The sequence below is a fragment of the Aethalodelphis obliquidens genome, unplaced genomic scaffold (assembly GCF_003676395.1).
Source record: "Aethalodelphis obliquidens isolate GAN/ISIS:26980383/991018 unplaced genomic scaffold, ASM367639v1 scaffold80, whole genome shotgun sequence".
Taxonomy (NCBI): Eukaryota; Metazoa; Chordata; class Mammalia; order Artiodactyla; family Delphinidae; genus Aethalodelphis; species Aethalodelphis obliquidens.
The window spans coordinates 1,268,823-1,291,704 of NW_020838024.1; the positions used below are offsets into that span (position 1 = coordinate 1,268,823).

The 22,882-nt window shown below is 48.4% G+C and overlaps 1 protein-coding gene across 2 annotated transcripts in view; it reads left to right on the top strand.

Annotated features, from left to right (window-relative positions):
* Window positions 1–7,491, top strand: part of GDNF (glial cell derived neurotrophic factor) — a 29,036-nt gene extending 21,545 nt beyond the window's left edge. For both annotated transcript variants that reach the window (XM_027092668.1, XM_027092669.1), the window contains exon 3: window positions 4,422–7,491. In XM_027092668.1, the coding sequence (XP_026948469.1) occupies window positions 4,422–4,906 (485 nt within the window). In that variant the 3' untranslated portion in view covers window positions 4,907–7,491. The remainder of the gene's footprint in view (window positions 1–4,421) is intronic.
* The last annotated feature ends 15,391 nt before the right edge of the window (window positions 7,492–22,882 follow it).

Consider the following 22,882-nt stretch of genomic DNA (forward strand, 5'->3'; position numbering starts at 1 on the left):
CACAAAGCACCGAGCTGATCTCCCTGTGCTATGCGGCTGCTTCCCACTAGCTATCTGTTTTACATTTGGTAGTGTATATATGTCCATGCCACTCTCTCACTTTGTCCCATCTTACCCTTCCCTATCCCTGCGTCCTCAAGTCCATTCTCTATGTCTGCGTCTTTATTCCTGTCCTGCCCCTAGGTTCTTCAGAACCATCTTTTTTTTTTTTTAGATTCCATATATATGTGTTAGCCTATGGTAATTGTTTTTCTCTTTCTGACTTACTTCACTCTGTATGACAGACTCTAGGTCCATCCACCTCACTACAAATAACTCAATTTCGTTTCCTTTTATGGCTGAGTAATATTCCATTGTATATATGTGCCATATCTTTATCGATTCAACATTTTTTTTTAAGAACAGAGAAGGAAAGGAAGGGAGAGAGGGAGGGAGGAAGGATGGAAACTTCCTAAGGAAGTCCAGTAGAAGCGGTTCAGAGGAAACGACAAATTCAGATTCCAATACTCTCCCACTCTTCCAGTCCTTCTTGAGAAAACGTTACTCCCCTGGAGCCAGAACCTTTCTGAATCCTCAGGATGAAGTGGGCTTTGAGAGCTGACACTTTAAAGCTGCCGGAAGCTGGCAAGGGAGTGAGCTTGGTTATTCGCTGCTTATTCGCTTGCAGGAGGGAGATGACTGTGCTGCTCTTCACACTGCGGCTGCCCGCCTGACAGAGGCTGTTTATTTTGGAGGCTTTCATTTCATCATGGTGCGGTTCTCAGCTGAAGCCCAAGTGTCCCCTGGATAAATTAAGGACTCTCTCTTTCTCCCCTCATAAAGTGACCTAACTCGTTCAGAAATCATTGTGGGCCTCCAGGGACCAGATCCTGTTGTAGGCACCTGGGCTCCACTGGTGAGCAAGCCACGCAAAGGTCCCTGCCTCGTGGAGGTGACATTCGCTCAGAGAAGACAGACAACAAGTAGTCAACATAAGGAAAGTTAGACAGTGTGTTGGAAGGTAGTGAGTATTATGCTGGGGAGGGAAGAGGGCAGGAGGGTCTGGCTTTGGGCTCGGGAGGGATTGCATTTGAAACAGGGAGGTCAAGGTGGGGCTTGGTGGTGGTGACATTTGAGCAGACTTGAAGGGGATGTGGGCGTGAGCCACTGGGTACTCTGCAGGAATGGTGTTTCAGGCAGAGAGGGAACAGCCGGCGCAAAGGCCCTGCGTCCCTGTTTGTGTTCTGATCTGTGTGGTTCTCAACCACGGTGATCTTGCCCCCAGGGGACGTTTGGCAATATCTGAAGACACTTCAGTTCGTCACTGTTGGGATGGGGCTGGGGGACACTACTGGCGTCTCCTGGGTAGAGGCCAGGGATGCAACTACACATCCTTAAATGCTCCCACAACAAAGAATGTTCCAGCCCAAAATGTCAGTAGTACTGAGGTTGTGAAACCTTGTGTTTGAGGAACAGTGAGAAGGCCAGAGAAGCTGGAGGGGGAGGCAGTAAGGAAGAAGGAAGTTGCATACGAGGTCAGTGGTAACAGAGGCTGGGACGCAGTGGGTGGCCAGGTCAGGGAGGGCCTTGGGCCAGTGTCGACTTTGGCTTTTATGCCAAGGGAAATGGGGAGCCATTGGAGGGCTTGGAGCAGAGGAGGGACATGAGCTGCGTTAACAGTTTTAAGAGTGTTGCTCTTAAAACTGCAACAGACTGAAGGAGGGTGGAATGCAGGGGCTGGAATGCAGGGGCTCGGGGGCAAGAGGCGATGGGGCACAGACCAGTGGAAGCAGCTTTGAGAATTCTGTGCACAGGACCATCCAGTGCCAAACTTTAGGTTTTAGCTTTAGGGCAACAAGGTGATCTGGAAATTCCACACCATCCCCACTCTTTTCACTACTATATGTCATATGTTTTGCACACACACACACACACACACACACACACACACAGATGAGAGAGAGAGAGAGAAACAGAAATAGATGTGGTTACGTTGCCTTAGCTGGGTTATGTTTTACACAACAGGATACCTGGTATCTGTTTTAAGAATTTGTTCATGACAAAACAATTTGACGTGGGTTAGGCCCAGTGTAATCCTTCTCTGCTTTAACGTGGGCTTGGCAAAAAAAAAATTCCCTCTTGCTAACAACTCTTTTGTGGCATATTGTCCTAAGCCACATATAACCCTAAACATACTAAATTACCTGAAAATGGGATGGAGAGCATAAAAGGTTGAGTACCTAATAAATGGGCATTTGAATTGCTTTCCTCTTTTAAAAATGTATTCAGTTGTTCAAAGTTACTCTTCTCTTACTTGATCAGCCAAAGCAAATGCTTGAAACACAGCAGAAAACGCCACGAGACTGCAAATTCACGCGTTTGTCCAAAGGTCTCAAACATCGTAGAAGCATCGCCTCAATCATTCCTCCATGTGATCTCCCTAAAATGCACATCTCTTGTCCTCTTTGCACCCAGAGCCAGTGGGAGTCATGTGACAGCCCGCAGCAGAGGCTGGACACCCCCCTCCCACCGTCTGCCCACAAACAGCGCCTCAGTCCATGTACTGCTATGATACATTTACATGTCATCTTCCATGTCCTGGCTATTGTAAATAGAGCTGCAATGAACATTGTGGTACATGACTCTTTTTGAATTATGGTTTTCTCAGGGTATATGCCCAGTAGTGGGATTGCTGGGGCGTATGGTAGTTCTATTTTTAGTTTTTTAAGGAACTTCCAAGTGTCCATCAACAGATGAATTGGTAAAGAAGATGTGGCACATATATACAATGGAACATTACTCAGCCATAAAAAGAAATGAAATTGAGTTATTTGTAGTGAGGTGGATGGACCTAGAGTCTGTCATACGGAGTGAAGTGAGTCAGAAAGAGAAAAACAAGTACCGTATGCTAACACATATATATGGAATCTAAAAAAAAAAGAGATGGTTCTGAAGAACCTAGGGGCAGGACAGGAATAAAGACGCAGACATAGAGAATGGACTTGAGGACACGGGGAGGGGGAAGGGTAAGCTGGGACGAAGTGAGAGTGGCATGGACATATATACACTACCAAATGTAAAACAGATAGCTAGTGGGATTCAGGCGCATAGCACAGGGAGATCAGCTCGGTGCTTTGTGTCCACCTAGAGGGGTGGGATAGGGAGGGTGGGAGGGAGGGAGACGCAAGAGGGAGGAGATATGGGGATATATGTATATGTATAGCTGATTTGCTTTGTTGTAGAGCAGAAGCTGACACACCATTGTGGAGCAATGGTACTCCAATAAAGATGTTAAAAAAAAAAAAAGAAAGAAAATACATTAACTTTAAATACTCAAAAAAAAAAAAGAAATATAAGGTTAAATAAAATATACGAAAATTTTTTTTAAAAATGTCATCTTGGGCTTCCCTGGTGGCACAGTGGTTGAGAGTCTGCCTGCCGATGCAGGGGACATGGGTTCGTGACCCGGTCCGGGAAGATCCCACATGCCGCGGAGCGGCTGGGCCCGTGAGCCATGGCCGCTGAGCCTGCGCGTCCGGAGCCTGTGCTCCACAACGGGAGAGGCCACAACAGTGAGAGGCCCGCGTACCGCAAAAAAAAAAATAATGTCATCTTACAGTATGACCATATATTTTTAAAGTCATGCTAATCCAAAGAAGTGGTAAATTAGTCTCTGTGTTAGTGAAAAGTAGGTTTAATGTTTTTTAAGGAAGCTCTAAAATACAGTTGAGCTCAAGAGCTTTTCATGTGATCTGTCAGAATGGTTCTCGTCCCACTCAGCTGAGCAGAGGTGCTAAGTCGGGGTGGATTTCAGGAAAGAGCACTCCTCGGTATTCCAGGTGAAAGCAGCAGTGTCTTCCAAGCCCAATCCAAGGTTAATCCTTTTTTCACCCTCTAAGACAGGGTTTCTCAACGTATGCTCCATGGACCACCCCCATCAGAATTTCTCCAGGGCTCGTTAGAAGTACCGATTCCTCGGCCTCTCCCCACGCTTCCCTTAAGGGTCGGGCTAGGACTCTGCATTTCCGTGAGCATCCCGGCATAGTCCCATCCACACTCACATTTGAGAACCACAACTGTAGGTTACGTTATTAGAACAAGAAGAAGGGGCCTCCGTCAGCATCTGCACCCTCAATACAGACGCGTTACAAAATGGCAGATGATTCCACTTCTAAGGATCTGTTTTCAGCAAGGAAGTGTGTCACGCCCCGTGTCAGTCTCCTCTTTCGAGCGGATGAACTCCCTTCCGCGGAGTCTTGGAGGGTACCTTTCGGCCTGTGTCCTCAGGGTCGGGGCGGACGGGGTGACAGCGGTCCCTGAGCTGGCAGTCTCACCCCGCGGCCGAGCTTGGCCGCCTTTAGGAGACACTGGGGTCTTGGAGCCTCCTCGAAGCGGTCGTTGCTGTTGTCTCACGTGACCGTTTCTGTTTTCTTGTTGCACAGCAAATATGCCAGAGGATTATCCTGATCAGTTTGATGATGTCATGGATTTCATACAAGCCACCATTAGAAGACTGAAAAGGTCACCCGATAAACAAATGGCCGTGCTTCCTCGCAGAGAGCGGCACCGGCAGGCTGCAGCCGCCAGCCCGGAGAGTTCCCGAGGGAAAGGCCGGCGGGGCCCGAGGGGCCGAAATCGGGGGTGCGTCTTAACTGCCGTGCATCTGAATGTCACTGACTTGGGTTTGGGCTACGAAACCAAGGAGGAACTCATTTTCAGGTACTGCAGCGGCTCATGCGATGCAGCCGAGACAATGTATGACAAAATATTAAAAAACTTGTCCAAAAATAGAAGGCTGGTGAGTGACAAAGTCGGGCAGGCGTGTTGCAGACCCCTCGCCTTCGATGACGACCTGTCCTTTTTAGACGATAACCTGGTTTACCATATTCTGAGAAAGCATTCCGCCAAACGCTGTGGATGTATCTGACTCCCGCTCCAGAGACTGCTGTGTATTGCATTCCTGCCACAAAGTGCAAAGAAAGGGACCAAGGTTCCCAGAAAATGTTTGCCCGGAGTGGAAGATAAGGACCAAGGAGTCGAGGAGGAGGCAGGCAGCCGTTGTGGGAGCCTGGCAGAGGGAGATCCAGCGACAGAAAACTGGGCGGGAGAGAGAGGAAACAGCTGTCTGCATTCTCCCAGATGGCGGCCAGCGTCACCAGAAGCTCAGGGCTGGTGTCCCTGCTTGGGTGTTGCCATCGTTTCATCCGATACAGTCCACCGTCGCCGGTCACGGGTACAGTTGCGGATGCACTTGAAACCAAACCAGCATATCTCCTGTGGTTTGTTTTCACATGTCTGGAGACACCAGGGAAATGGTCCTACTGGTGTCATTCCCTGTCATTACGTTTTACTGCTGAAAGCAAGAAAGGTTTATTTTTCTGTCACTCAGTGGAGACATACACCGGCAAGGAGGAGAAAAAAAAGCAAAGACGCACACGAGAGGTAGTAACCTTTGCTTTTGAAGGTTCAGGCCTGAGGTTTACTCCAGCCAGCGTTTTGGGGAACAGTGGGTGATTGATTTCAAACATGGTGTGTGAGGTGGGAAGAGGTTGGCTAGGAACCAGAAAGGCTGTCCTCATGACTAAAACCAAACCTGAAGGTATTTCCTTTCTGTCCTTGGAAACAGGAAACCAGTTGTGGTTTTCGGCAGCATTCTTGCAGGAGAGCGTTCGGGGAAGGCCCCCAGCTGCACTGGGGCGGGGAGGCCGCCGGGCTCTCGGTTTACAGAGAGACAGATGTTACATACACCCCAGCTCCGTTATGCGTGGTCACCAGTGACCAGAGAAGCTACTCGATGCAATGCATCTGTTTCAGATACAGAAGTATAGAGAAAATATTTATTGAGATTTAAGTTATTGTTATTTATTACCGTTCACTAATGAGTTTCTCTTTTTTCCCTTATTTATTAAAGTTTCTTTTCAAAGGTGCCAAAGTATATGTGCTCGCAAAATGCAAAAGAAGGTGACAAAGGAAATTTTAATTGGGAACAAGGGTCCATGCTTTTCAAAGTATTAAAAAGTTTTTCGCTAGGCAAAAAATCACTTACTTTACCTTTTTTAAGAAGAGCTCTTGTGTGATTCCCCCAGATCTCAGCGTCTTACCTGTTGTTTTCATATTTTAGAGAAGAAACGTGTCAGAAGGAACATTTCTGACCGGCTCCCTTTTCGGGAGCAGGACACAGAGACCGGGGCACTCGGCTTCATTTCTTCACAGTTCTGTCTCCCAGCAGATAGGCTGTGTGCTCCATTCCCTGTTGTATTTAAGCTCTCACTCCCCTCCACGTGTATCTGTCTATCGTGTGCATAACCATATATATCAAAGGTTAAAGTCCCCTTAGTAGGTAGTCCTGGATTCAATGCAGACCTCAAAGTAATAGTCCTGTCAGGTAGCCAGGGTTCTGCCCTGATTGTGGAGACTCTTCCTCTATCCTTCCATCCACCACCTTCCTGAGAAACATGCTCGGCCCCAGTGCAGCCAAGGAGTGCGCCAGGCCTCCCGGAAGTGGGGTCAGCCAGTTGCCAAAAAAGCCACCAGTTGCTGCCCCTCCCTCGGAAGAAGGTGCCCCAGAAGGGTGGGCAAGCAAGACGGGCCCGGGCCAGCCTCAGCACACATGCCCTGCCACCCGGATGCGGAAAGCCTTTGACGGGGTGGAGGTGGAGGGTGAGAACAACCCTCTCCTAAGCGCCCCAGATCATGGATTCGTCTGGCAGCTGACCCATGCTCAATGCACTGAGCCCTACTGTAGAGCTTGTTACACATCTCATAAAAGGGATTTTTATCAGATCATCCCTCACTATTAGCCCCAAACTATGACAGATTTAGCCGTTAAATAGCCTACTGGCCTCCCTCAAATAATCATGTTCATTTTACAAAGTAACCAAGAAGCAGCAGTTACCAGACATCCCTTCCCGCGCCCCGCCCCCAAAGACCCGAGCTGTCCATCGTTCTGCACCCTCTGTCCTTTCAGTTCCCCTTACACGACTCAGAAATAGAGGGAAAGGGCCTCCCTTCTGTCCTTTCTTGGGGCCCAAGCAGGGACCTTGCTGAGGAGCAGCCTGCTCAAAACAGGGACAGACCCAGCCGACCAGTCATTCACGAAGCACAGTTCGATGCAGGCCAGGATCCTCTGTCCGATTCAGAGAGTCCTGGCTGACCTGGTGGCTGGTGTCCCCAGGGGTCAGCCCCAGCCCCAGCTCCCCGTGGAGAGTCTCTGCCCACAGGGGCCGTGGGATTCAACGAGTGCTGACAGCTTGTTCCCAGCATCAGCTACACACCATAAGCAGGTTTTAACTGAAGCAAATCGCTCCACCAAATCCACAAAAGGGTAAAGTTTGTGATTTTTCTCTATCATCGCGATTACCATCTGATCCAGTAAGGAGTGCACTTCTTTGGAAGTTTTGACTTCTCTGATCTGTCTCGGTCGTTTGTGTTATACAACCAAAGTTCTCTACAGACTTTATTTTTGTACAATATTATTTTGTAACTTTTTACAAATAAAAACTCATTTCTATTGCTCTCTGTACTTCTGTGCTTCCTCACCGGCCCGGACCATGACTGGCCCAGGCTGGAAGGCCGTGCCCTTCACTACCACTCAGCCCACTGGTTGGTCAGTGGCCTTGTCCATCAACTCCCCACAACCAATCACCACCCAACTGGGGAAGAACTTGCAAAGCTGTTCTTCGTTTATTCATTCAACAAATACTTGGGGCGAGCGACACTGTGCCAGGCACTGTCCAAGGCACCAAGGATCCAGCATTGGCCAAAAAAACAAACAAAACTCTGCTCAACCCTGTGGAGTTGATATTTTATTTGAGGGGGAGACAGACAATTTTCAAAAAAGTAAAAATATGTAGGGATTCAGGTGTCGATAAATGAGTCACCATTTGTAAAGAATACAAACAGGATATCATAATAGTAAATAGCCGGGGCCTGCTCTAACTAGAGGTGACATTGAGGCGGGACTTACGAAATAGATAGGATTGTCCTGGCAAAACCCTGCGGCAGGCAAGCGCTTGGACCGCACCACCGCTTTGCACAGCCCTGGGAGACGCCGTTCACGTGGGTTCTCCGCAGCAAAGTAGCAGAATCCCTGGAATTGTGCAAATGGTGGCCTTGGGCTTAGTTGTTGCTGGCAAGAAAAACACACTGAAGAGAGGAAATGCCACGGCCCTGGACTGTGGGAAGAGAGCACGCTTCCTCCTCAGATGACACACACCCCGTGCTGTGTCACAGGCGGCATTGTGACTATTAAAAGGTGGCCTTGTACAGTGTTTCAAACCCAAAATGAAACTCTGACGCTCTTAAGACTCTTCTAAGTGGCCACCAGCCTAGGCTTTCCAGCCGACCACAGTCAGGGAAGTACAGGAAATGCCCTCCCCTTCCGGACACTCACCATCCCCCAGGTAGAGTGGCTGGTACCCACTGTGGGCACTTGGAGTCCTGCTGCCAGGGCAGTGCTGAGGCCAGCTCACCTTCTCTAAGCCAGATTCTGGTCCAAAGCTCGGAGAGGAATGCGAACGCTTGCTTACCTCCACTCCTTTTACCGTCTCTCCAAAGTGTGTTCCCAGGGTGATGGACCAGGTGAGATGCTCGTAAAAAGTGAGGTAGTTCTCTGATCAAACAAGTTTGGAAAACATTGAGTTAAACAACGTCTTTTTGAAGTTAGAGAAGTGTAGAACTTATCAGAGCCTTTATTAAACTAATGAACCTTGTGACCGTCCAGGAGGGGCAGAGCGTGCAGACTTCCCCAGATGGATGGGACCATGAAACTGCCCATGATTTTGTTTTCTTTCTCATAACACCTGTTGACCGTCCCTTGAAACTACCTTGGGCCATGTTGCCTGCTCCTATAAGCACCAGGATGAGCAGAGCGGGGGACTAGAGATTAATAAGAGTCAGAAACTACTGGGCAGCCCCCCACGTGCGCGCACACACACACACACACACACACACACGTTATGGACATTTGGGCATTGTGGGTTTCTTGTTCAGCATGATTAACAAGTGGTCAACTTTGGAAATTTCATTCAACCAAGAAAGGGAGAGTTGAAAGCTGGGAAATTCTTAGCAGCAATAAGAAAAGGAACTCTCGCCGTGCTTACCGCAAATGTTCACGCAGTTCTATTTGTTAGGAACCACCAGTGCTTTGGCTGGTCCATAGTTTTGGGGGGGCGGGTCCCCCCTCACAGTGGTCCTCAGAGGAATGTTTCTCTCTTTGGGCGTCTGACTCTGAGTCCTTGCTGCTGAGGGTGGCATGAGAGCACGGGATCAGGAGCCCGGACACCAGGCTCTGACGGTCTTGTGGGGCTGTACCCACCGTCATCTCGGGCTGGTTTTCTCCTGTGTGTCAGATGCCAAAGTAACAGTTTAAAAGAACTTTTAAAAGAATTGATCCACTCCCAAAGTTAAGATGGAAAATAAGAATTCCCTGAACCTAAGTCTCAAAACCAGAAAGCCCCTCCCCTTCACACAGAGGCACCCTCTTGGGCCACAGCTGATTTGCTACCTGACCCCAGCATCACGGGGAGGAGGGAGCCTGAGCCCTCGCACCCTCTACCTTCTCGGAGCACGGTGGCAGGGAGGGACCATAAGTGCCCACCACGGGCCTCGGGCTTTTTTCCATCAGGTTGTGAAGTGTCTGAGCCCCAACTGTCTTCCTGGGACACATCTTTGTTAAAAGGGTGTTACTGCAATCCCACACAGTAGCTAACTTGACTCTTATCTCCCCACACAACTTCCTGAATGAAATCAAAACCAGATCCTGCCAAGTCATCACTGAAAATAAATAGAGAGTTAGGGAAATAAGAGGAAAGCACCCACTTACTCATATGTGACAACTAATACACTGCCACGTCCCGGCCCCATGGCAGGTGAGGATAATGATGATGGGAGTGCAGACGGGGTGGAGGATGTGCAGTGACGGGTGCGTGGAAAGTGCCAGAACGCCTCTACAAGCAGCAGGTGGGAAGAAAGCCTGAAAAAAAAAAAATGAGTCAGGGAAAATTACAGAGTAGGCTTCCCGGATAATTTGAATTTCAGATAAACATGCATAATTTCTTAGTATAATTATGTCTCATGCAATATTTGGGGCATGTGCTATTTGGGACTTAACCCTACTAAAATGATTACTCATTGTTTATCTGAAGTTCAGCGGGGCATCCTGTATTTTAATTTGCTAAATCTGGCAAAAGAAAGCGACGTTCAAGCTGGGACTGGCACGTGAGCAGGAATCTGTCAGGTAGACGGTGCAAAGGGCGCGGGCGGGTTGAGGGACAGGCATTCCAGGTGGAAGAGAAGTGTGACGCAAAAGGATGGAAGGGCAGTGCGTTTTCAGGGTGTAGCAGGCAGGGTGGTGGGCTCGGAGCTTACTTCCTCATCCCACAGGGCACAGCAGACACCGTGCCTAGGGGCCACGAAATGTTTCGTGATCCAAAAACTGTTTAACTTTTAGTATTTTTAAAATCTGAAGAAAAAGTGAATGTAACAATAACGAATATGGAATACCAAAGCAGCCTGGGTTACGTTCGCCTTTATATACCAGTGCGGTCATTGGTAATTGTTAACATTTTTTACGGAGAAGGGGCCCACAAAGGCAAAAGGGCCTCCGACCCACAAAAGTCGTGACTCAGCCCTGGCTGGGCTGCCAACAACAACCTGTCCAGGTTCTCTACCTGCAGGTTTTTTCTAGTTTTCCCTTTCTTGTTCAATCATTAAAGCCGACCTCGAACTAAAAAAAAAAAAAAACTTCTTCTCACCTTTCAGGTTAGATTGTCTTCTTAAGATATTTACTTCCTGTTTAGGAAAACATAAACCTAAGGATAGCCATTAACAGTCCAAGACTCATTCGCTCTTCTTGAAAAAGGACATGAATCAGGTGACCTGGATCAGATGTAGTTGAGGGGATGATGACGGAGGGAAGAACAGGCAGACAGAAGGATGGATGGAGAGAAAGGCAGAGAGAAGACTTCAGGCCCCAGGAGGTCAGAGAACCAGCAGAGGTGGGCATGACACACAAGATGAGGTTTTCAAACATGTAGAATAGACTCTTTTAACTTGGGAAATTCTTTCAAGTGGGACATGTAGGGGATTTTAACACACTTCCCGTGCGTGCCTGGGCCTCATTCATCCAATTAATTATTGAGTATCTATCTCCTACCAGAGGAGGATATAAGGATATAAAGATAAAGCCCTTGAGGGGCTCCCAGATTAGAGGGACAGAAATAAGAATATGAAAATACAAAGTGATAAGGGCAGTGATGAAGAGTCGCAGTGTGTTATGGGAGCTTGGAGGGACAATAAACCCAGCTGAGGCTGTGGGGTGAGGAAAGGTATCAGGGATGGCTTCTTGGAGGTGGTCTGCCTGACAGACTATTAAAGGAGAGAAGGAATTTCCCAGACTAGAGTTAAAAGGCGAAAGATTTATACAATCTGAAGAGAAACCAGAGTATAGGAATTTCCCCGACTGGAGTTGAGGACATTTCGGGCAGCAGGGACTCAAGGGCTAAGACTAGAGGTGGCCTGGTTTGTCGGTAGCTGGAGAAGGTGGAGATGGGGCAAGGCCAGAGCTCTGGAGAGCAGGACGGGTGAGCGTCATTGGGCAAGGGAGGGAAGGGAGCAGAGAGGCTGGGGGTGGTGAGAAGTGTGGGCTCTAACTCTGCATCCACCCTGGAGACAGGATCACTTATAATCGTTGCACCTGACCTCTCCCTTTCAGACCCTCTGTCCCCCACCCCAAGGCCCCTCTGGAGTCCCATCCTCTCAAAACCTTGTCCACACTGCTTTCCTTCTCCCACAGAAAGCCTCCCCTGGGGATGTCCACTTTCCCCAGGGGACTCCATAGGACTGAAAAGGCTCCCAGACTAGCATTTCCCAAACTGTCTAGGTGAACACTAGGGAAGCATCCATGGAGGCAAGAGTTCCTTGATTTTAAAAATTGGGGAAATGCTGCATAGTCTGATTCCATCTCAGGAAGAAACAGTACACGTTACCTATCAAACAAGGCCCTGAGAAGACCTGCAGAGGAAAAACACGTTTCATGTTGTTTAACTCAGCATCTCACAATCTTATTTGACCAAGGAGCATCTGTTGACATCTAATGTAAGTGTTTTGCTGGACACAACTTGGGAAATGCTATTTTAGAACCAAAGGAATGGACATCTAGTGGAAGAACTGCAGACACTGGTAGTAAGTTATTTCTGGCCAGGGGGATCTTTCCACCCCACCACTGGTATACAGGCACCCTTGGCCTGGAGGACCTGAGAAATAACCGTCACGTTTTCTTACATGCATTACTGGTCCAGTGAGCAGCCAAATTCAGCCGTGTTCTCGTTTCTCCCAGAGCTTGAACAGAAGTAACCAGCCCTCCTTCCCTGTCCTCACTCTCCACCCAGCTGGCCAACCCTGCCATAGTTCACAGCTGCTGAGCTGGAAGACGCTCCAACGGGTTGTAATCCATGCTACATACACAGAAAAATCAGCTCTCACGGTCTTCATTTGTGTTGTTCACCAGATAAAGACAGATCCCTTCCATTCCTGGCTACGTGGTGAGATTACACAGCTGGGTTCTCTTGTGCTTGACGGAGGCCAGTGACCGACCAAAGAGCATGAGCAGAAGTGACATGGGCTTCTCCTGAGCCAACATTTAATTGCCATTGTGAGACTCAAGAATCTCTTTCTTGGGCTTCCCTGGTGGCGCAGTGGTTGAGAATCTGCCTGCCAATGCAGGGGACACGGGTTCGAGCCCTGGTCTGGGAAGATCCCACTTGCCGCGGAGCAACTAAGCCCATGCGCCACAACTACTGAGCCTGCGAGTCTGGAGCTTGTGCTCCGCAACAAGAGAGGCCGCGACAGTGAGAGGCCCGCGCACCGCGATGAACAGCGGCCCCCACTCGCCTCAACTAGAGAAAGCCCTCACACAGAAACGAAGAGCCCACACAGCCAAAATAAATAAAGAAATTAATTAATTAATTATTTTTTAAAAAAGAATCTCTTTCTTCTTCTATAGTATGGCCACCAGAAACGTTCAAGAAGATGGCTGCTCAGTCAACTTGGAGTGACTCTGATGAACAAGGCCACTCCGCCAACCTGCAGCAGACACGGCCTGGTGAATGAGAAGTAGCCCTGTGTTATCTGAGCCACCGAAATGTGGAGGTTATTTGTTACTGCAGCATGCCTTAGCCTATCCTGACAGATACAAGCTTCTGTTGTGATGAGGCACACTATGGGCCACGAAGAGAAAGAGAGCAGTCAGCAGAGGCAGGCAGAGGAGCGGGCGGGAAGGCTCAAAGGGAAGGGGGAGTGGTAGGAAATACAGTTGGAGAGATAAGCAAGGGTCAAATCACGTAGAGTCCCTGGGGCCGTCCTAGGGATTTAGGATTTTCTTCTGACTCAGGCAGAAAGCCATCAGGAGGTTTTAAGAAGAGGGGCGACAGGATCTGGCTTGATGATAATGGACTGTTCTAGCTGCTTCGTTGAGTTACAGACCATGGAAGCGAGGAGGCCAGCCAGGCTGAGGCAGGAGTCCACACGAGTGATGATGGTGACTTGGACCATCATCCCCCATCGCTTGGGGGTTAGCGATGGCGGTGCAGACGGGGCTCGCTCAAGACTGGGCGGCAAGGAGGCCGGGAGAGCGAGAGGAGTGAAGGTGCGAACAGGATGGCGCCGAGTCTGAGAGCAAAGCAGCGGCCTCTCTAAGAAGGCCGAGCTGTGCACGGCTCAGGTGGGGGAGGGTCGCAGTCTCATGACGGACCTTTTCCGCTCAGAAAGTCACCACGTAAGAAGAGGGACGCTGGTCCCGACATCCTAACTCCGAGTGAGGCAGGAGCCAGAGCCGGGGCAGGGTTCGGAGGGCGCCTACCAGGCCCCGAGGTCTGGAATGCCATTAAACGTGTGCGTGCCGGGCCGGCTGACTCGCGTTCAGGAGGACTCTGCCACTGCTCCCTCTGACAGTGTTTAGCGTGAAATAAAAAGTTTGGCTTTCAAATGATGCGACGAGGAAGATTCTTGCGCAAACATGGCCAAAGCCTCTCGGCAGAATGTTCTCAGAGGCTGGGATTCCACCCACTTCCAGCCTTCTTCTTCTGTCTGGTCCTTCCCAGCTGTGCACTGAGGTGGAGCCGGCCGGTTGCACTGGCCCCGCCCTGGTCCCCTGCCCCTCCGGCTCTGCTCGCTGTTGCCAAGTTCATCTTCCTCACCTCACTTCTCTACTCAAGATCCAGTCCTACCTTCCTGCTGCCACTCAGACCCCTCAGACTGCCAATCACAGCCTCCTCAACTTGTTTCCAACAAATCTTTTCTCTAGTTTTTTTTTTTTTTTTTGTCTCCCAAATCCTCCTTTTTAGCATAACCTTTACCCTTCAGTCACTATGGATGACCCCATAGAACCTCAAACTACATATTCAGCTGTTTACACTTTCCATGATTGGACCCTTGCCCAAGCCTTTCCCTCTGCCAGGAATAATGTCCCTCATCTCTTCAGTGCTCCAAATTCCCCCCAGCTGGTACTCATCACTCACTTCACTATGGTCCTACGGCCAAGCTCTCCATGGGTGGATCAGGCTGACCGCATGGGTCCCTTCACTTGTGGCTATTCGTGCACTGACCTTGTGTTCTGTGCTAGGTTGAGGGCCCCTTGAGTGCAGGGGCCTCATCTGACTCGGCTTTGAATCCTGAAGAGCCCCAAGCCTGTGCCCTCACCAGTAGCAGATGCTCAAAAAGAATGTTTATTTGTCAGGACTTGGAGTTAAAGCAGCAGAAACTCAACTCAAGCTGTCTTAAACAATGAAAGCGAACTGATTGGCTCGTGCAACTGCAAAGTCCTGAGGTGGATCGCTTCAGGAAAAGCTAGATCCAGGTGATCAACTGACATCGTGAGGAACAGGCCCCTCTCACTCTCTCCCACTTCACTGTCTTCCACTGTGTGGGCCTTAGTCTCAGTCTGTTTATCCCCACGTGGTGGCAAAGAGGTCCAGTGAAAGCTGTAGGCTTTGATCCCACTCTCTTAAATACCCAGTGATTAATGCCACCAAAGATCTTGGAGGAGATTCTAACTGGTCAGCTACAGCCAGACGCCAATTTCTCAGTCAATTACTATGGCCAGAGGGATGGCTAATTCTGTCCCGGCCTAGGGAATGTGCCCACCTATGGTACCACCAGGTGGCCCAGCTCCACTAAACCACATGGACTCAGAGCATGGACGGGCAGGTTCCGCAAAGGAGAGCTGTGTGCTGCGACCTCAGGAAGGGAAGAGAGACACTGAGCAGGCACAGACAGCGGATGTCCATGACAGGCATGTTCTACAATGGCACGTTCCGGCAAAACAATTCGGCACCTCTTTTTTCAGATTGATTTTGACAACCATCTGCTCAAAAAAATTAACATTCCTACCTTGGCTTACTCATTTGGCCAAAACAGCACAAAACAGTTCACAAAATAATTCAAACAAAACAGCAGGGACGGGGCTTCCCTGGTGGCGCAGTGGTTGAGAGTCCGCCTGCCGATGCAGGGGACGTGGGTTCGTGCCCCGGTCTGGGAGGATCCCACATGCCGCGGAGCGGCTAGGCCCGTGAGCCATGGCCGCTGAGTCTGCGCGTCCGGAGCCTGTGCTCCGCAATGGGAGACGCTACAACAGTGAGAGGCCCGCGTACCGCAAAAAAAAAAAAAAGAAAAACAGCAGGGAGTAGGGGACACCAGTCAGGGCATAACTGGGAGAAAAATGAAGATGGGCAATCAACTTTTTTACCAAAAAAAATGGAATATTGGATGGATGGATGGATGAAGGACTGTTTTAATTTATTTGATTGTGCCATCTAGAAGATTAAAGCCCTGTTATAAGGGACCCCATTAGAAAGACAATGCAAAGAAGGTCCAATTAATAGAAAACCCTACTGCAGTGATTTAAATAGGGGCTTACTTACCTTACACAACTGAGCGTTTATGAATATATATACACAGTGGATGCCACAGTGATATGTTTTATAGGCAGATCCACTAACGGATGTTAAAAATAGTGGGCATGTATTTGAGGAGAAAAGGATATTTGCATAATTTCAAAAAATCTCTCCCAAGATAGCTATTAATTACAAAGAGGAAAATGGTAACTTTACAGTAGAGAAACTGGGCAGAAACCACCTTAAGCAGGTGGTGCAGGCTAAGATCATCAGTAATAAGACATATTGACATCATGTCCCCTGAAATAATGATGCACTGGGAAGGGCACAAAATCACCCTTGGGTAATTTTTGCCAAAAATGCAAAACCTCAAACTAGCCTTGAGAAAGCATCAAACTCAAACTGAAGGACATTCTACAAAATAGCTGACCAGCAATATTCAAAGGTGTCGAGAATGGGAAGAACAAGGAAAGACAGAAGACTTATTCCCAGGTTGGAGGAGACTAAGGAGACAATGACAACTAAGTCAGGGTGGGATCTTGGATTGGATCCTGGAACAGGGAAAGAACATTAGTAGGAAAACTGGAGAAATCTCTTTCAATAGGTTCTGCAGTTTCATTAATAGTATTGCACCAAAGTTAATTTCCTGGTTTTGATCACTGTACACGGCCATGGAAAATGTTAGCGTTAGCGGAAGCTGAGTGAGGGTATATGCGAGCTCTCCTCTTATTATTTTGACAATTTTTATATCTAAAATTATTTCAAAATTTAAGGTAAAAAAGAAAACTATTGTCTTCTTTCTTAGTAAATGTATAAACCAGTTGCCACCTCAATGCAAAGGTCCATAGGATTTACTGCCCTAATTGTAGGTATAGACAAATTATCTGAGTTTGGAGAAAAGGAGGGAGCAGTGTGGCCTTGATACTTTTGATGTCTCTAGGAAGGGCTTCAAGCAAGTCATGTGGGAACAGCTGTTCCCACAGACCTTGAAAGCATGAGCCAAGGGATAAAAGGACTTCCATAGGTGACCCCAGCTGAGCAAAGATACAGAAGTGTGAATGAAAAAACATGGTATGTTCTGAAGGCTGCGCAACTCATGCCCAGGCAAAGAAAGGGACAGTGGGCTCTCATATGGTGTAGCATTCTGGAATTTTAGGCTTGAGGTGGAATTGGGGAAGACATGGGGTTGACTGTGGGACATGGATTAATGGGGAAATAAAGGCAGCACCTTAGGAGAAATAAGTTATGGAAGAATAAGTACTGGACAAATTTCTGTACACAAAAATAAGAATGAGGTCTGAAACTAAAAGCCAGAAGCACACATGTGAAGAGAGAGCTTTTAAGGACACCAAGCTGATTTAGATCAAGATATCCTGGAGTGAATATTTACTTGGAGGGGCAATGAGTGATATGGGGTCAGCTAAGAAGTTGTGCTTATCTCAGTCTACGTCAACCAGACCTCCTCCAACTTCAATGTGCATACAAAGCACCCAGGGAGCTTGTTAAAATGCAGATTCTGATTCAGCAGGTCTGGGATGGAACCTGGGATTCTGCATGTTTAACAAGCTCCCAGGTGATATAGGTGCTGCTGGCCCTCAAAGCATGCTCTGGGTAGCAACAATGCAGACCAGGGGAGACGTTTACAGTGGGGAGACACAGTGAAGACGGCAGTTTAACACTATCAATCTGGGATTACGTTCAACGAGGCCAGGCTGACCTTCCTGGCCTTAGTGTGGGGGTAAATAGTCATAAGCAGACAATGCTGAAAGCTGAAAAATTTGTATGAAAAGCCCTATCAGGCAAGTAACACAGGCTCGAAGAGCAGATGGTATCCTGCCCACCCCTCACCAACCCCCCAGGAACGTAGAACCCAGAAGAGAAGCTGCAGTGCATCTGTAACACTGACTATTGCAACCAGTCCACTAAGCACAGCCCTGAAACGCAGCCGCATGGCCCAGGGCCTCCCAGGAGCAGCAGAGACCCAGCCAAGTGAAGGTTTCCTGATCACAGCCTCACTGCCACCAATGCCTGCGGCCCAGTCTGTTTGCATGGTAAAGTCCAATAAACCAAGCTCTTCCTTGTTCTTTTCTGCTTCATCACATACCAAGTCTCTTCACGTTCTTCCATCCCTTCCCAGCTCAAACATACCATTATCCAAGAACAGCCCTTCCAAGCTTCCCACCAAAATGCACCCCCGCATGCAAAAATGCAGATGCTGAAAGAAAAAAGAGATGACCTTTGACCTCTCCTAGGGACTTATTCATTCCTCTTCTGGAGGATGGTTATGAGTTCTACTTCCTGTCCCCCCCAGACAACGAGTTAGGAATGCCATCTGTAACCATCAATTGGGAAGGCATTTTCATTCTCTGAGGGTATCTGGAAGGCAGGCTTATTCCCTAAATAATCAGATGCTATTCTACCGAATGAGCAGAGAGTGAGTGCCTCCTGCCTGAACTGTGTGGCAACCAGGACATCTGCCCTTAAGATGCTCTCAACCTACTAAGAAAGAAGAACAAGGTAAAACTGAGGCAGGTACCAAAGGCTGCAGGAACCCAAGGGAGATAACGTCTAGTGAACTCTGGGAATTGGAGAACTAGGAGATACACCCTGAGTAAGGGGGTCTGTGGTCCCCTCTCACAGCCTCATCTCTGTCCTACAGGACACCATAGCGTCCACCATCTCAACCTGGGCTGGTGGCGCGCTCCCCCGGCTATTAGGTGCAGACTCTACTGAATCCCGCAGACTGACCGTTTCAGCCTCACCTGGCACACTGTCCTGTGCATTCTCCACAGTTGACGTCTTTCCTTACAGCTGCCTTATTTCTCTCCAGACTTCTAAATCATAGCCACAGAATCCTCCCAAATCCCTTTGCTCCAAGTCTCACTGTTCATTCGCTACCCTGGCTTCAGGGCTCTCCCCAGAGAGTGGGTCACACACGCTCTTTGTGGTGGCCATAGCACTTTGCCCACCTCCTCCTTCCTTGCCACCCTCTTACCAGTGCTGACAAGAATCTCCCCGTCCCACCATCTTCCCTGGTATTTGCTTGATCCTCTTCTCACGCTACCTGTTGTTTGGGACCACTTCCTCCCTTTTCCATCCAAATTCTAGTAATTCAGGTCTCTGTTAACAGAATCATTTTGGAACAAGCTGTCAGAAGGCTGTTTTCTACAAGCCCCAACTCATCCCTTAGGCATCTGACAGATAATGTTTCAGAGATTCATCTAAGTCGTAACATGTATCAGAACTTCCTTTTCATGGCTGAATAATACTCCTTTGTATTATATACACAATTTGTTTATCCATTCGCCTGTCAGTGGACATTTGGGTTGTTTCTGGGTTTGGACTATTACAAATAATTCTGCTGTCAACATTTGTGTACAACTTTCTGTGCACACAAGTTTCTGTGTGGATATGTGTTTTCACTTCTCTTGGGTATATACCTAGGAGTGGAACTACTGGGTCATGTGATGACTGTACGTTTAACTCTGAGAAACCATCAAACTGTTTTCCACGGTGGCTGCACCATTTTTCTCCCCCTTGTTGCCATCATCATTATCATTATCACAGCAGCTAATATTTATTGTGCGCACAATGGGCCAGACTATGTTTAAAACAACATTATGAAGTTGATATTGAAAGAAACCAGAATATGTCACCCCAAAATATGCCTCTTTGATATAAAAATTATCTTGAGCTAAAGGCAATTAAGAAGCAACAAACTCAGAAGTTCCCCTTTTTCTGTCTAAAAGCACAATATAAATTCTCCTTTTACTGGAGACAGATTCTTACCAGACCAGCGATAGCCCCAGAGGAATCTGCAGACAAATCTCACTCCATTAGTTCCCTCCCATTTATTTGCCTTCCCACTGTTTGCCACCCTTGGAAGCCTGTAGCTTCTTTCCTTTGTCCTGTCATTTCTCTCCAGCTTTACTGTTCTTTGTTGAAGATGCTAGATAAGTTGAAATTCTAAGCCACGCTTTGAGTTACTTTTTATTCAGGTTTCTCCCGAGTGATGTGTGCTGCACGCATTAGTAAACTGCTTTTCTCCTGTTAATCTTTTTGTTGAAGAGTCCCAACTGAAAACCTAAGATGAAGAGAGAGAAAGTTTTGCCTTTCCTGCAATATCATCACTGTCTTCATTTCACAGATGAGGAAACCGCGGGCCAGTACTTGCCCAAGGTCACACAGGTCGGATGTGGTGGGCGAGGCCTGCCTCCGAATACTTTGAGCACAGGAAAGAACTGTGTATACAAGGCAGTTGGGGCACAGAGGAAGGAGAGTTCTGGGGTGTCTCCATTAAGGAAGGGGCCCTAAGCTAAGGCTTGAAGGATTACTGTTCCTGCCAGTAGATGTCCAGTCTCAGGGGAGCAGCAGAGAGAACTGAGTGAGCGAAGGCATTAAGCTGAAACAACACGTGCTTGGTGTAGACGGATTGTAAGGTACAGGATGATAGTTATTTTTACTGCTGTGTCTCCGGCACCTACATGGTACCTGGCACAAAGCAGGTATGTGATAAACGTGTACTAAGTGAGGAGGTTAGAGAAGTGAAGTAAAAGAGAAAGCTGGAGAGATGGACAGCGTCCAGGTGCAGGTGAGCTTCACCTGCCTCAGTGAAGAGTTTGGACTTTATCTTGCAGGTGACACAAAGCTTTGAGGGTCGCATCGTAATTACATGTGAGCTGCAGAAAGATCCCTGCAGCAGCAGCGTGGAGTACGGCTTGGAGGAGATACGAGGAGAGACAGTGACACAAGTTAGGAGGCAACTGCAACAGCCCAGGAGAAAGATGTGGCTGAAGGTCTGAACCGAGGCAATAATAGCTGGAACGGGAAGGAGAGGAGGAGACCAGTGTGATGAATAGAAAGAAGAAATAATCTACTGGATGTGGTAACAGGTTAGATTTGAGGGCGGGGGGGAAGGTGGGATTGTGACTCATTCGCACGTTTACGTTTGGATGATGGGATTGACGGAGCCACTGGTGGGCACAGCAGGTGCCCACTGATGCTTGATGACCAGTTCACCACATTGGATGTGGCGCACTTAGGCTGCCTATGGGACTTGAAGGCAAAGATGGACTTGAAGGTGAGCCCCAAGCTCAGCAGAAAAGGGAAGGGGATAGAGAGGTAAGGGTCACCAGCGCCCATGTGATCACTGATGCCACTGGGTGGATGGATCCCAGGGATGTGGGTTGAAGCAGGAGAATGGGAACCTGGAGCCAGACCCAGAGAAGACAGTGAATCATATTGACACACCACCACCACTTAGACACTTACTGCTTGCTTCCTTATTCTCAACAATTTAACTAACCTAAGGTAGTCAGAGCAGTCCAGAGACCACCTTCCTCTCCCACCCACACACGTTGTAACATCATCACTTGCTTTCTTTTCCTTTGCACGTAGGAGACATTTCAAGGAATATGCACATGCCTCAATTTCCTTGCCATACCGAATATCTCATTTATTAACTTGGATTCATCATTTTCCATCTTTGGAAAATATATGACTGTACAACTCCGTGGAGGAGAGAAAGCTTTGCCGTCTCCTCAGAAGAAAGGATGTGCCCTTTAAAATGGGGTCTGGTGGCAACGGGAACAGAGCTCTCACAGATGCAGATGTGGGCAGTGTCCTCCCAAAGGAAGAGGAGCCTTGGCTTGGGGACTTGGTGCCCTTGGGCCCCCGTGGCAGGGCTGACTCAGATGCTCTCTCCCTCCCCATTAGACATTCGATTCCTCTGACTCGACTCGGTTCTACGGCTGCCTGCTACAAGGAGAGAATGAGCTCGCTATGCCAATGGGGGATTCTGGACCTCTGCCATGGTGATTTCGCGCCGGAAATTAACTAATCCAGCTGCTGCTTTCATCTCAGTCTTAGGAGCTTGGGGAGGAGGGGTCTGCCCCTGGACTTGCCCTTGATCTGTAGACAAAATGCAGTGACAGAGCCTGTGGGCTGAGGCACAGCCCTTGGACCTGGTAAATTCCCCAAGGCCATGACTTCTGCCTCAGAAGCAGGCCACCCTGCACAGGAATGACTTGGGCTCTCTTTTCTCTGACTGGGTCTCTCTACTTTGATCACCTGTCACCTCTTTCCACAACCCTTCCACCTCGCTCCTGAGTCTGCCATGAAATTTTTATTTAAATGTTGTTCATGAAAAACCATCCTCAATGCATATTTTCTAGTTTAACCATTAGGGATGGTGTTTTAGACATCAACTTCTAGACTGTGAAGAAAGGTACTCATAAAATAGCGTCAGTGCAGTTGAGTAGATTCCTTAAATCACCATTTCTGGCTGCATTTTGTGAAGTCACAGCTTAGAGAAACAAAAGCTCCCAAATGGCTTTAAGAATGGAACCATTTTCAGACTGACAATCAGATGAATTTATAAACATTTTCTCCCCTTTACTTCTTTAACTTTCACCCTCCAAATGCAGAGGTAGGAAACGTAACTTGCGTGGAAATGTACTGATGATGCTGGCGATGAGGGGGGTGCAGCTGGGATACCACCTGCCCCCAGCCCCCCCACACTCCACAGCCACGCCCCCCAGCCCCCCACCCCCGCGAGCAGGCACACCCTCATGCAGCAGGACACACCGGGACTCATGACATCAGGAGGCAGCCAACGAGACTGCAGCTAAAATACAATCTGCCTCAGCCCACCGAGCTGCTCCCCTTCCAACCACGCCTCCAGGGTTCATTTTGCCCTTCTGACAACTCCCCACGCCTCTTCAACCCAAAGGCTGGCTTTTTCTGACATTTTCCTTCTCAACTTTGTTGCTCCAGGCTGCCTTGGTTGTTAAGATAAATAGTGTTTATGGAGTGCCTTCTATTTTCTCTGCATCTTATAAGCACTATCTCATTTAATCCTAAACAAAGCTAGGGAGAGGCAGCCAGTATCTGCATTGTATAGCTGGACACCTAAGGCTCAGAGAGGTTCCTGTTCAGCTGGTTAGGGTCACCCAGTTGTCAGTAGCAGAGCCAGGGCTTAAGCCCAGATGAAGCTGAATCCACAGCGCTTACAC